Source organism: Ictalurus furcatus, chromosome 5 (genome assembly GCF_023375685.1).
Source record: "Ictalurus furcatus strain D&B chromosome 5, Billie_1.0, whole genome shotgun sequence".
NCBI lineage: Eukaryota > Metazoa > Chordata > Actinopteri > Siluriformes > Ictaluridae > Ictalurus > Ictalurus furcatus.
This window is the reverse complement of record NC_071259.1, coordinates 16,107,220-16,122,291: the sequence shown is the minus strand read 5'-3', so window position 1 is coordinate 16,122,291 and position 15,072 is coordinate 16,107,220. Positions and strand designations below refer to the sequence as shown.

The 15,072-nt window shown below is 36.7% G+C and overlaps 2 protein-coding genes across 7 annotated transcripts in view; both read left to right on the top strand.

The window, feature by feature from the left end:
• cux2b (cut-like homeobox 2b) overlaps positions 1–4,869 on the top strand; it is a 144,977-nt gene extending 140,108 nt beyond the window's left edge. The window contains exon 22 of the mRNA XM_053624880.1: positions 177–4,869. Within this exon, the coding sequence (XP_053480855.1) occupies positions 177–870 (694 nt within the window). The 3' untranslated portion in view covers positions 871–4,869. The remainder of the gene's footprint in view (positions 1–176) is intronic.
• An 8,161-nt stretch (positions 4,870–13,030) lies between these two features.
• Positions 13,031–15,072, top strand: part of mtmr3 (myotubularin related protein 3) — a 109,282-nt gene continuing 107,240 nt past the window's right edge. For 2 of the 6 annotated variants that reach the window (XM_053624873.1, XM_053624872.1), the window contains exon 1: positions 13,031–13,400. The gene's annotated coding sequence lies outside the window, so the exon portion shown is untranslated. The remainder of the gene's footprint in view (positions 13,401–15,072) is intronic. The other 4 variants (XM_053624875.1, XM_053624874.1, XM_053624876.1 and 1 more) reach the window with 3 other exon arrangements.

The following is a 15,072-nucleotide window of genomic DNA, read 5'->3' as shown; positions in this document are numbered from 1 at the left end:
ACAATAATAGCTTTCTTTACATAGCCCCTTTCATACACGGTTCAAGGTATTGACTGTGCATAAACATGACCTATCGGAAGCTCCCAAAAGAAAACAAAATTTTTGTTGTTCAAATTGTCCAGGTTTCCCCCAGGTGCTCAACTCTTTGTGTATTGTCTTGATTATTTTGTAAGCAGGTCTCGAATGCGGCGTGAGGTTCTTGTGGAAGGTCCCCAGGACAATCATGTTGATGCAGAGCATAACTTCTCTCCTTCAGTCAGCTGCAGTCCCATTTCAGATGTAGATGAAAGGAAAAAAGCCCATGTAGTCCACAATGGCCACACAATGCTCAATGTCAAACAGGAAGTGGAGGAAGATGAGGAGAAGCTGCTAATCAGGCAGGATACAAGCTCTTCCATGGCTGTGCAGTTCACTGAGATGAAGACTGAAGAGGAGCAGACATCTTGCAACAGGGACCTGACGTCATGTTGTCCTCAAAGCCTCAGGCAAGACGAAGCTTGCATCCACAAACTCCTTTCTGGATCTGTTTCCTCAGACAACACTCAGAAAAGCAACACAGCCACACTTGAAGGTGAAAATAAATCACCGGTGGACCCAGCGAGCTTCAAGGCATCATCGGAGGCATGCCGCAGCAGCCTGGAGGTCTCACTTGACTCACCCTCAGCTGCCTCCTCTCCTGGCCTCATGATGTCTGTCTCACCAGTGCCGTCCTCTTCTGCCCCCATTTCTCCATCTCAGTCCCTTCATTCCAACACCAAGATCAGCAAGAGCACACAGAGGCGTGATGAGAAAATGGCCAACCTTAGCAACATCATCCATCGACTTGAGCGAGCGGCCAATCGTGAAGAGGTGCTGGACTGGGAGTTCTAGAGCTTGAAGCTTAAAAATACTCTGAATTCCTGAAGAGGGTTTTCTCACTCCTGAAGCTTTTGCTTGTCACATTTGCCTGTCACCAGGAACACAGGACGTGATATCCTCCAATCCAGAGATAAAATATTGTCCTGTTAAAGACATTAATCAAATAATATTTATAAACATGTTTTAGGTATTTTGATATTCGTATCCTACTTTGAGTTATATGTTACAGCACTAGCTGTCATGTTTTAAACCAAGGAGGAAAGAGATACTTGGATGTGAAGACTTTGCAGTTATGGTGTCATGAAATGCACACTGAAGTTCTATAGATTGCCACTGGGTGAGATTATTTCAAAGTGAGACCTCTGTCTTAAGCCATCAAAAGCACTACTTATTAAAAAAAAGGACTCTGACCAAATTTGCTACTTTTTGAATAGCAATTTTTCAGATTTTGTCTGTAAAACGGGACAGTTAAAGTCAAATAATGTTGAGAACTTTATACTGACTTGAGGGATAGTCCTTAAAGACTCTAAATAGTGAACAATACATATGTACTTAGTTTCTTGTTGACATGTTTTGGAACATTTGTTACACAAGCGTGTAATGTGTGGTTGTACGTGCTGTAGAAATTGTCTGCAATAGCCTTTCTCTGAACAAGATGTAGCATGGTACTCAAATTACCCTCTTATCTTCTATAGATAGTATCCTGTGATATACTTGAGCGATAAAAGTGAAAACATCAGAAAATTTAGCAAAAAAAGAAATGAAAAAAGGGATTGTAGGAAAAAGATTATTGATTTAATATTTTATTGAAGCTGTTATTGTTTTTTTCTGGGGTGGGGGTGGGGGGTGTTGGTTTCCTTTAATGATTCTTAGAGGTTTACTGTAGGGCCTTTTTGTGAACTTGGAAGGGAGTGAGCCATTTGAAACTTTTGAGCAATGTCTTCACTAATTCATATTGCATCTGCCTCACTCTTCCTCTGATGCACTGATCTCTCACACAAATGGGGCAAGGCAATGGCCATAACTCAGCATTATGGTTCTGAACTGAGGATCTGATCCCTACGGTTCAGAATTCTATGCCCAAAAGTTCTACTCATCATGATTTAAACAATAATTCAATAATGATGTAATATAAGCTTGAACCAAGTCTCAAAGACCAATACCACAGGAAGTGATGGGGGTAGCTTTTTCACTGGGAACATTTTAGCATGCATATGTTTTAAACTAACCATTTATTCCTGTTTCATTGGTAGGCACTAATAAGTTTAGGAATCCTGCCCTTCTCAGCACATGTAGTCACTCTTGTGCTTGTTGGTCCTTTAGGCTCCCATTTATCCCAAATGTCAGTGTGTGTCATGGCAAACATAGGCAGCAGCTACACCCTTATAAATAGATATCATTTAATATATACCTCTATCACTGATTCATTGTATTTTTGCATGGGCTTTCCAATACCACAAGAAGATGTGCTGTAATGTGGGTGTCCTCATCATGTCTGTCCCTGAGAACTGAAATCGGAATAGGCACACTTGAACTTTTTATATAAGTAGAGTAAATACACTGTACTTGAGTAATAAATGCAGAGATTGTATTAACACTGAGAAGTGCACAATAGATCTACAATAGATACAATAGTTCTCATAGAAATGGGACAGTTCAAACAAATCTCTTGTTTTTGGATGCTTTGTGTACTACTACACAGTTCTGCAACCATTACATTTTAAATATGCATATGCTTAAAAGCATACATTAGGGTGTTTTTCATACTAGGCGTTTTTTTTTTCTATAGAAAAAGTGCTGGCTGGAGCGCCGTTTGTGTTGAGATGAAAAAAGTAGCTCACTCTGGTGATGAGGAGGCTGTGACTTTGGAGGCAGAAAATCAAAAGAAGGAGATCTGCTTGTGCAACTTGAATGTAAAAATAGACAAGTTGTTATTTTTAGTTGTATTGCAAAGCTTGAATATTAGCAATGAAATATTTTTCAATTCACTCTAGTAAATCTCAAAGTTTTTCACTAGCACTCTGTCCTCCATATTTGTTTGCGGCATAACTTGTGGCCTGATTGGGAAGTAAAAAAAAAAAAGACACTTGATATCAATCAGCGCTTTTCTGAACAGTTCCATTTTTAGACGTTTGGAAGTGCTCTACTATGGCCAAAAGTACACCAGCGGCGGTGGCGCTTCCTGAAGGATTATATGTAAAACGTGCCGGTGTTTGAGGGAAAAAAAAAACGTGTACTGTGAAAGCAGCCTTATGTGAAATGGATTGGGATCAGAAAAGGGGCAGAATTAAATTACATCACATAGATTCTAAATTTGTTTAATCCCTCTAGACAGGAGATTTTGTAGAGTTTATTTTCAGTGGACTAATAGGCTGGTGTAAGAATGAATTGGTCAAATTTATAAAACTTGTCATTGGTTTAATTTATAAAACATGTCAGAAGGGGGGAAACCCTATACTAACAGTTTTAACAAAAATAAATTTAGTGACTTTTGAAATCCTGCATTCAGTCAGATTCTAAAATATTAAGCACCTAAACTGTTTTTTTGTTTGTTTGTTTGTTTTTTGTTTTTTTCCTCACTTGTCCTAGTAATCCAGAAATTTGCCTGAAATTTGGGGGCATTCCGCTGCTGGGTACTGAAATACCTTGAAATACCTTTCTTCTTCTTCTATTTTTTTTTTTGACACAAATATGTGTTTTGCTAATTTTATTTTCTTTAAATTTTCTTGGTAGATGTAGGTCTTCAATACCTCACATAAGAACTACTTTACAGCACTTACTGTTTTTTAAAAACAAATTGAATATTTGAGTATAGTGGAAATAGGAAAACTGTTCTTACTTTTTGTTCCACAGGTCTTTGCCTTGATGTATTGTTGAAGTTGATAGTAAAACACTTGCACATGTCTTAAAAGTACTGAAGATTGAAATAATAAACATGTATAAATATATGAATATTACACATTTACTGGGAAATATCATAGGGTTCTTGTCACTAGTGTGCTGATGTATTTAAATAGAGTGTACAGTTATATTAACCAAACACACAGAGTCAGACCTCGTTTGGCAAACTTGCCCATATTCTAGAACCTTCTCTCAGGGTTACTGTATCTAGCTTCTTTAAGCTTTATCAAACCAGTCAGGTCACATTGCTGGTTAGCTTAAATTGTTCATGACGTCTGCTTGATTTTCCTACAACACAGAGTGGTTTTATTTAGAACCTAATTTCTCTGTGTTCTTCACAATTTCTAGCAAATGGAGCATAATTGTTACCTGAGAATAAGATCAACTAAGAGCTGAAATTGGGATACTGAAAGAGCATGTATGTGTGTGCTTATTCTAAGCTAATCTCTTAGTCTTCAGTAGTTTATCAAAACAGTGTAATTTTTTAGCTGATTTTCCAAGCATGTTAGTTTGTAAGTACCTTGTCTTATAAATTGTGTTTCATATTTCAAGGTATGTACCATACCCATAAATAATTTTTGACATCATTATCTAATCTGATATAGCATAATAGTTATATACATACATTTCAGATCTGATCATAGTATACTTTCATACCAGTATACCATTCCAAGCCTATGATTAAGTCAGAGAACATTTCAGCTAATCTAATGGGTATATTTTCTTTGGCAAGCCAAAAAATAATTATAAATTGTGGTACTTTATGACGGTTGCATTGTGTGAAAATTGCAAACGAAAATCCAGGCAGGTTGTAATTTTCGTTATTCAGGAGGGAATTCACTGGACATTTATGAAACGAAACACTGGTCTCTTCTGAATACTGACACTGCCCTGCAGCAGAGATGATTCATAACAGCAAGAAAAATTTTGTCAGGATTTGAATGAGATAAAAATTTCCTTACAATACTCTATTTTAATTTTTTTCTATTTAAATTTTGATTTTACTTTAGATTTATTTTTTGCATAGTTTTCCTTACATTTCAATCATATAGAAATAGTATATTGACTTTTGTATCTCCTGTAATCTCAAGTAATCACATCGAAGAACGGTTCCCTGCATGCCAAAACTGGAATTTGTAAGGACTTATGGTGATGCTCAAACAGTAACAGGAGTTATGTCAAAATTATTTTAGCCATATAGAGCCTGTTAATTTTGGTGCTTGGGTGTATTGAAACATATCTTAAAACTCCCTTAAACAGTCTTCAAGACAAGTTATAAATTAGAAAGGCTTTACTTGTGTGAAAGTGAAATTAGCCTTGAAATATCCTTATGAAGTGTGAAGAAGGCACAGAAGGCAATACTTAAACATTTTGTTATGAGCATCAAAAAAGAAAGTAGTGTAAGTGACATTTCCCCCTCCTTCCCTTTTCCTGTGAAATACTCCCATTTTGATGCACATCTCACATGTCATGTGTCTCAATTATATGTATCAAGCCATTGTTGAATACAGTACATCGTTATATAAAAGCCTTTGCCTGGTATTGTTTTTTTTCTCTATAACAATTATAATAACAACACCCCCCTCTCATGCACACACATACACACCTTTCATATTGTGACTTGAAAATTATTTTACCATTAAAAACTTATTTCTGTGCTGTATGGTGGCACAGCAGGTAGCCTTACAGACTTACGGTGTTCAATCCTGAGCTTGTGTTACTGTCTGTGCAGAGTTTCTGTGCAGACTCTCCCCACTGGCTTTGGATCCACTATGACTCTGACCAGGATAAAGTGATTACTGAAAATGAATGAATGAAATTAGTGCTATTACAATAATAATAGATAGATCTAGTATATTATCTATGCATAAGAGCACACTGTAAACCCAGATAAGTTGATTGTACTTAAATAATTTAAGTAATACATAATAAATAACACAGATCTATTTCAATAGAATCAGCTTGATTGTTTAATGGACTGTAAGTAAAGATTTAAAACTAAAAGGCAAATACTTTGTACTCAAAACTTGGTGCAAAATCAGCCCTGCTGCCCAACTATTTAACTCATGATTATAAGTTACAATGACTACATTTTTACTGTGGCATTTACTTTTCTTTATGGTATTTATAATTCTCAAATGTTTAAGTTATGAAAGCTTTATTTAATTATTTAACTTAATTAATAACCACAAAAACAATCCCTTTTAAAAACTTTATTAGAGATGACATAACAAAAAGTTTACATTGTTACTTAATGTGAATGACATAAACCAGATCTAAACCCACATTTGAACACTGAAAGTGGAAAAAACTGCATTAGTGTGCAGTTTTTCTTTTCTAATATTATCTTTCAACAGTGTTAAATAATTTGCAGCAGCACATAAACATGTTACTTCTCAATTTCACTTATTTGTAGAAATGTCTAACAAAACTTTGCATTACGACATTCAACTTCTTATATTAAAAAAAATTATCCTACATCTTTAGCAGGATAAATGTAAAAGTGGATTCGACTGCAGAATACAAAATTAGCAACAACATCTTAAAATAGTTGCTCTGTTTCAAGATTGGGAAAACACATTTCTGCCAGATGGAACACTAAACAAAAAGAGCACTAGCAGATTGTTTAAATATATGACTGCAGTATATAAGTATAAGAGTATGTAGTATGAAGTGCCGGTTTTGGGACACATTATCCTCAAGGCAGAGTATTCCCTCTGAAATATTTAAGGAAATGTTGGTTAAACCAACAGAGCTGTAGGATTGCAATTTTTCACAGTACTAATTTTGGAACTATACAATTTTATCTCTTTGAATATGGTTCTTTTGGTAGTTGCAAAATGTAAATGCCCAGTTTTAGTTCAGCCATTATTTTATTAGTCGTGTAGTGTTATCATACACAAGTGTAGAAAACGTGCAAGTAGTCTCTGCTAACAATAAGCTACAATATTTTAACGCTTTGCTTTGCTTGCCAACATGTAAAATTATGAAAAAAACGACAACAAATTATCAAGGAGAAATTGAACTTAAATTTAATAAATGACAACAAACTCCCCAGTAAAAATGATCCAGTGTATTATCCAGCTAGTTTGGACAGTTAAGACACTATTTTGTGAATTACAAAATAAAGTTACTAACAGAGCTGCACTTGAAGAACTGGGTTGAATCATCAACAATAATGTCTGGAAGTCCCCGAAGGACAAGGCACCTGACAATTGCTGGCTCAGCCGTCTGAAAATGATAGCAGTACACCACACACTTTAAAATACTGCACACTTTTTCTCTTTTTTTCTTTTCTTCTTTTTACTAAATTGCACACACCAAACAATATACCACCCCAATTCTGAAAAAGTTGGAACAGTATGGAAAATGTGATTTTTACATTTTGACTTAAACAAAAACATATTTAAACAAAAACGTATAAAGACAAGGTATGTGATGTTTTATGTAATCAACTGCATAGTTTTTTGAAGGTAAACGTTTATTTTGAAATTAATGCATGCAACATGCTCCAAAAATGTTGGGACAGGGGCAATTTAATTCAATTCAATTTTATTTGTATAGCGCTTTTTACAAGAGACATTGTCTCAAAGCAGATTTACAGAAATATATAAACACATTATACAGATATAAAAAGTGAGAATTTATCCCAATTGAGCGAGCCGGTGGTGACGGTGGCAAGGAAAAACTCCCTAAGATGTTAAGAGGAAGAGTCCTTGAGAGGAACCAGACTCAGAAGGGAACCCATCCTCATCTGGGTAACAACAGATAGTGTGAAAAAGTTAATTATGGTTTTATATGAAGTCTGTTTGGCCTTAGAAGCAGCTGTAGTCCCAGCAATCTGGAATTGGAGTAGATGAGAGCTCCATCCAGAGGTAGGGCATCCGAAACGGATCAGGCAGGTCCGGAGAGCAGAAAGGATCAGGATCTCTAGTATCTCCATAAAATTGTGTGTGGCTCGACATAAGGAGAGAGGGAGAGAAAAGATTATTAGGACTGTGCTTGGCGTAACAGAAAGTCTAGTCATGGTAAGGTTGAGTAAACAAATGCGTTTTAAGCCTAGACTTAAACACTGAGACTGAGTCTGTGTCTGAATCCCGAACACTAATTGGAAGACTGTTCCATAACTGTGGGGCTCTATAAGAGAAAGCTCTTCCCCCTGCTGTAGCCTTCGCTATTCGAGGTACTGTCAAATAGCCTGCATCTTTTGATCTAAGTAGGCGTGGCAGACTAATTAGCGATGTGACAAGTTGAAATAAGAAGGTGATGTGAAACAGAAACAGAAAATGGCGTTGCCTTCTTTACTTCAGCCAGCTGTTGAATTTTCTGTGTAGTTGGCCTTGGCATTTAAAAATTACAAAAACTAAACTATTTAAGTCACATCACTGCAAATACTTCCCAGTCTAGTCTAGAGTATTTGTCAATGAACAAGCCATCTTGATAAAAGACAGAAAACACTAACCATGGGAAAAATGTGTAAATGGAAAATGTAAAAAGAAAAAAGGTGCAACTTTTTTGGTATCATCCATCAAACAAGCACAGGCTAATCTTGAGTGAAGTAACCAAAGAGAATTTGAATCTAGTGTGTGGACATAGCAAAACAGTTACATTTTAAGCTTATTCAACTTAAAGATACTAGTGCAACCAGTGATAATCTTATAATAATACAACATAGTAAGATTGGTTAAGTAATGCAATAAAACTTTACGTAATTTTTACTTTACGTAATTGTTTGCATAGAACTAATTTTGGCTAACAGTGCAGTAAGTGACTTCTGGGCTGTAGACACTTACTGCTTTTATCACAGGAGAAACAACAGCACAGCTATGTTTATGACACTGGTCATTTGGAAAACACCCAACTGAACACTGTAATTCCATATTTGGATAAAATCTATTCACGCATACCAACTGTACACCTGTACCAACATGGTAGATCAGGGTTCTTCAAATCTGGCCCTTGAGGTACACTGTCCCTAATCAGCCCTAAACAAACAGACCTGAACAAGCTACCCAAGGTCTTCAGGATTACTAGAAAATTACAAGCAGGTAAATTTGGAGATTGGAGCTAAACTCTGCAGATTTTAAGAACCCTGTGATAGACATGCTTCACTGTTGCCAATCTCAAATGTAGTAACATTTTAAACCTCACTGACAAGCATAAGCTATTGTATGTCAATCATAAACCTAATTACTGTAAAATACTGTTAATTTTTATTATTTGTTATGCTTAAATTACATCTGTTAATTTCTCAAAATGCATGAATAAAGTAGGCTTTTCCCCAGAATTCTACTACACAGGAAATTTTCTCCCACAAATCCTCCTACAAAGGAGCTAGGACCATCCTGAGCCGAGATATTGAGGTTTCCATAAGCAGCTGTATAAACAAAATTCGTTGTGTGCCATGACATAAAGATAGACCAAGTAAAAAATAGTTAAACCAAGTAAAAAAACTGGTGGCTTTGCAATGCCAATACTTATTATATACCAACCAACTTGAGATGGAATGACCAAAAGTTATGTTTTTGGAAAGAAAAAAAAAAACATCAAAAGAACACCATACCCATGGTGCAGCATGGTGGTGGAAGCGTCATGCTTTACAGCTGCTTTTCTTCAGTCAGAACTCAGGTTTTATCAAGGTGGAGGGAATCGCCTTCCTATTGGTGTTCGGGACTCAGACACAATCTCAGTGTTTATGTCTAGGCTTAAAACGTATTTGTTTACTCAAGCCTACCATGAGTATACTTTCTGTTACGCGAAGCACAGTCCTAACAATCTCTCCCTCTCGGACTCTCCTTCTGCCGAGCCACACACGATTTTATGGAGATACTAGAGATACTGATCCTTTCTGCTCTCCAGGCCTGCCTGATCCGTTCGGATGCCCTACCTCTGAATGGAGCTCTCACCTACTCCAATTCCAGATGGACACACACACTGTGGTTGCTGGGACTACGGTTGCTTCTAAGGCCCCGGGACTGCAATTACAACATGCAGTTTTGCACTTGGGTCTCCTTTGAACAATGGACTAGTTCTACAAACAGACTTCATATAAGACCATAATGAACTTTCCTTTACTTTTACACTATCTGTTGTTACCCAGATGAGGATGGGTTCCCCTCCGAGTGTGGTTCCTCTCAGGGTTCTTCCTCTTAACATCTTAGGGAGTTTTTCCTTGCCACCGTCGCAACCGGCTTGCTCAATTGGGATAAATTCACACATTTAAAATCTGTATCCCGTGTTTATATGTTTCTGTAAAGCTGCTTTGAGACAGTGTCCATTGTAAAATGCGCTATACACATAAAATAGAATAGAATTGAATTGAATTGAATCATGAAGTGCTACAAATACCAGTCGATTTTGGTGCAAAACAATCAGCTGTCTGCTAGTAAGCTGAAGATAAAAAGGAATGTCACATTTCAGCACTACAATGACCCAACGCATGCATCCAAATCAACAAAGAAATGGCTTAACCAAAAGAAGTTCAATGCTTTTGAATGTCCTATAGCCAGAGCCCAGACCTGAATGAAACTAAAAATCTGGGTGGGGTGACCTGAAGCGGGCTGTGCACAGGAGATTCCATTACAATTTGACAGATCTAGAATGTTTTTGCAAGAAAGAGTGGGAAAATGTTGGCAAGACAAGATGTGCCACACTGATAGACTCTTACCCAAAAATACTGAGTGGTGTAATAAAATCAAAAGGTGCTTCAACAAATATTAGTTTAGGGGTGTGCAAACGTATGCAACTAGATTATTGTAATTTTTTTTTTTTTTCCCCATAAAAAATGTCTGATTTATCAATTTATTTGTATACTTTTCAATTTCACATTAAACGTGGGAAAAGATTTGACATGAATTATCTTATTGTCACTCTTTTACTTCACAAAAACCTGCTGTTTTAACAAGGGTGTGTAGACTTTTTAGATCTGAACCAGGGAGGTTAAATACATAAGTGAACGTGTTTAAAGTATTGTTCCTGTGCCCACAACTTTATTTTTCCATTATAAGGTTGACATTTGGATGGAATTGTCCGGACATGGTTATTTTTAATTTATCTTAATTTTAAAACATTTTATTTATTTGTTTATCTTCTATAATTTACTTGTTTGGAGCTTTCATTCCTTGTGTATATAGCTCTGTTCAGTATTTTTTTTTTTTTTGTATTGTGTATTTCAACTGTTTTTCAAAGATAAAGATCATTCTTGAATCTAAAAAATATGATTGGAATCCTTGGGGATCCTCCTGGGGTGGGTGTGTGTGTGTGTGTGTGTGGTTCTTTTAAATTAACGGCCATAAAATATTTTACATTTTATTTAGCGTTACGTCATCATAATACATTTTAATATTTTAAAAAATGTCTTTAAAAACTCATCTTTTCGTCTCCTGCGCTCAACCGTCAGGTATGTTTATAAATGATCCGCCGACTCCTTCCCAGAAGTGAGACGAAGTGATCAGACGGTGTTGTATTGAAATCCGTTTCCCCGTCGGGATAGGTTTCCTCCATTGTGACCGTTCTCAAAAGACAATACCTGGACAAATTGATCATATTTCTCTTTTTGCCCCTTAGAAGTTTTTTTTTTTTTTTTTTAGAAATGCAATTGTGTGATTTGACCACAAGAGAGCGCCGTTGTCCACTTTAGTTCAGCTGTTCAGAGTAAACCAAATCTGATAGTTTTCTGTCCCAACAAGTACACTTTCACTGCAAATTACCGAGAAAAGGTCAAAAGAAATAGAAGATTTTAAAAAAAAATCATAATTGTGAAACTCTACAAAAGTAACCAAAGCTGAGAAGTGAACTAGAAACCCTTGGAAAATTAAGCAATAATACTACCCATGATACCAACTCTAAAGTTAGCCAAAGTTAACTAACTTACCCAATGGATTAATTAACTACCAAAGCCTACCTGATCTGCTAACACATAGAAGTATTCAAACATAGAAACAAGAACATAAAGTATAGTATCTGACAGTAACATCCTCAGCTGTCAGGATGCATTGAGCTGCTATGATGGACAAATATAGGGATGGCAGGCTGAAAATTACCGGACTTACTTCTTCTGGGTAAACAAGTCAGCAGGATGATATTGACACATGTATAAGCTTTCTTTCTGACAGTACCATTCTCAGCTGTCAGGATGCAGTCCCCTGCTATGATGGACAAATTTGCTGTGATGGAGGTGGTGTTAAGGCAAAGATAAATGCTAAAACTTGTATGATTGTTTTTTAATCTTCAGTTTCCTTTTAACTTTTCTTAGCAAATTGCAGTGAAAGTGTACTTGTTGGGACAGAAAACCATCAGATTTGGTTTACTCTGAACAGCTGAACTAAAGTAGACAACGGCGCTCTCTTGTGGTCAAATCACACAATTGCATTTCTAAAAAAAAAACAACAACAACAAAAAAACTGTACTAAGGGGCAAAAAGAGAAATATGATCAATATGTCCAGGTATTGTCTTTGGAGAACGGTCACAATTTTAGCCTAAAAAATCAGTTATGTGAGTGAGCACACATTTCTTCCAGAAGTCTACAATATTCAAAATGAAGACTCTTTCACAAATAAACCATTATTTATTGAAAGAAATAACAGTAGGTGTTTATGTTAATAAAGGCATAAAAAACGCAACGAATAGAAGTTCTGTTAACCCATTTTCAAAAAATAACTAGACAGTCATGAAGTATGCTTTTCACGTCTGGAATACAACATTCTACAGATAAAAATCGTTAAAAACGTTAGTTTTGAGACTTAGGGCTTTCCATGCTACCTCAATGATACCAGCACAGCCTCTCGGGGGCGAGTTTTCCGTGCACGCGCGGTTTTTTCGCCGTGCGGGGCTGGGGGAAACCTATCCCGAAGGGGAAACGGATTTCGACACTAGTGATGGGAAGTTCGGATCATTTTACTGACTCGGATCTTTGAATCTTTTTCCGAGTCATTTCGTTCATTTCAGCAGAATATAAATAAAATTGTACATGTTAAATTCCCCAACACATCTAGTACTTAATAAACTATAAAATAAACTATAGGCTAACGCAGCAAAGGTCGAATTGTGAGAAACAGAAATTATTAATTAATAGTTTAGCATTAGGTCTTTAGGCTTTGCAGTCCGTTAGTTCACCTCACCTTCCGATCCGAGTCGTCTTTCTTTTCTCATGTCACATTTGTCACGTCTGTTCCCCGGAAACAGAAATGATTAGTTCACCTCTCGAGTCTTCGGGTTCGAGTCGTTCGTTCATCGCGTTTACGGTACTGCACGGTGCATTGCCTATGCGGCGGTGACGGGAATAACGAATGACTCGAACCTGAGGACTCGAGAGGTGAACTAATCATTTCTGTTTCCGGTACAGAATCTATGGAGATGTTGCAGCGCATGCGCGGTCAGAAATGAACGAATCACTCTTTGAGACAACTCGTTGTTCCCGAGTCATATTAAAGATTCGTTCAAAATGAACGAATCGTTCATGAACGACACATCAACTGTTCAACCGTTCGAGTCTGGTAGTAGAGAAGCGGTGATTACTCTGTAGTGGGATGGACTGAACATGTAAATAGATACGAGGCGTAATATGCCAGTTCTTTTTGTTGTTAATTCCGTTTTATGATTCTTAGAAGAAAGAAATAATCGGATCACAGCTTCCCAGAAGGTTGGTGCACGAGTTGTACTTTTGCTCGCTGCGTTTTGGGCTTGCGGCCTTCGTGCAGGTTCCTCCCTGTCTCACAACAACAACACCACCTCTCCGCTTGGTTATCCAAGCTAAATGTGCGATAGCCGCTATAGGGCATCGTGCAGGTCAGCTCCCGCAGTCACGAGTTGTATTGACTGTTGATAGTTTCTGTGTTTACAATAGCAGAAAAAGCGCTGACTAGAAAATAATTTAGATTGGCAGCAGCAGCAGTAAGGACATTTGAGCAAACTTGCTCACTAATACGCGATGTAGTCGAAAAAGCTACGCTATACAAGGTTATTGTGAAGTGTAAACTAGCTGCATAACAAACCAAGTGTAACATGTTTAACTGTGTAAAGTCAATATATCCATGTTGAGTGTTTATTGGTTTTGATAGTTTCTTTTTGGATTTCCGATAGCATGTGTTGCTTAATGTAGCTAGTCGCCTGGGATTGCCAGGCATCTTTTATAAATGTTAAATCCTTAAATAAACACTCAGTGGTCGTTTATTAAAATCTAAGTATTATGTTATTTTGTGGTGTTAGTCTGCTTGTTTAAGCGATTGCACACACGACTGGCGACGTGAAAGCTATGAATTAACCGGTAATAGTGGTGAACTGCTAGGTTTTGTAATATGCTAGGCTAACTGCTAGGCTAGTTAACGTTACTGCATCAGAAAACAGCCGTGAGACCATAGCTGTCTAAACGAGTTTAAAATCGGATGTACTTTTCAGTACTCGTCCCAGTTTAATGGTGGACGTATTGTGCTGCTTATTAACAGTTAACCGCCTCGTTTAGCATGTTCACAGGACACATTACTTTGGCTTAGTAAAATTATTTTATTAAGCTTTTCTGAAATCTTAATAATTCTTATTAAATCGATGTATTACATTGAAAGTTATCGCAATCTTATTATTGGAATGTAGGTTGCTATCTTAGGTTTTGCTTCTTCAAATTGCTGTGACAAAAATGGACTAAATGGATTTGTGATCTTAATTTTTCTAAGTGACTTGTTACAGAAGGCTACTGTTAGAACAAATAACCAAGAAGAACTCCACATTATATCTGACTCAACATTCATGTTAGGCTTAAAATACACTATATTAAAAAAAGAACAAAAAAAATAAATAAAATAAAATAATTGGATACCTGACCATCACACCTGTATGAGCTTGTTGAACATCCTATTCATAAACCATGGACATTAATATTATTAAAGTCCCCTAATTGTTGTTCTTTTATAGAAAGTTATTTTTTTGAGAACGGCTTTTCCTTAAAATGTAAACATCGGCAGTGTTTATCACCTTGTAGTTATAAGATGAAAGAGAGTGTGACCGCAAGGAAAGGCGCCAATAGAAGTAAAATAATGTGTCTTTGAAACAAAAAAGCATGTTGAATTGCACTAATTGAAAGAAAAAATGCATTGTATTAACAGTTCTTGTTTTTGAATGCCATAATATTTTCAGGGCTTGCATTTTTGGGGGCTGCAATTGAACATGGTTGGATGTTTAAGCTGTGAATATTTAAACTGGAAACATTTAACACAGAATTTCATTGTGAAACATTGCACATCCGGGAACGGCAGAAAAGCAGTAGAGTACTGATTCATGATCTCCAGCTGCTGTTAGTCTGTCTCCACAAGCAAGCGGGT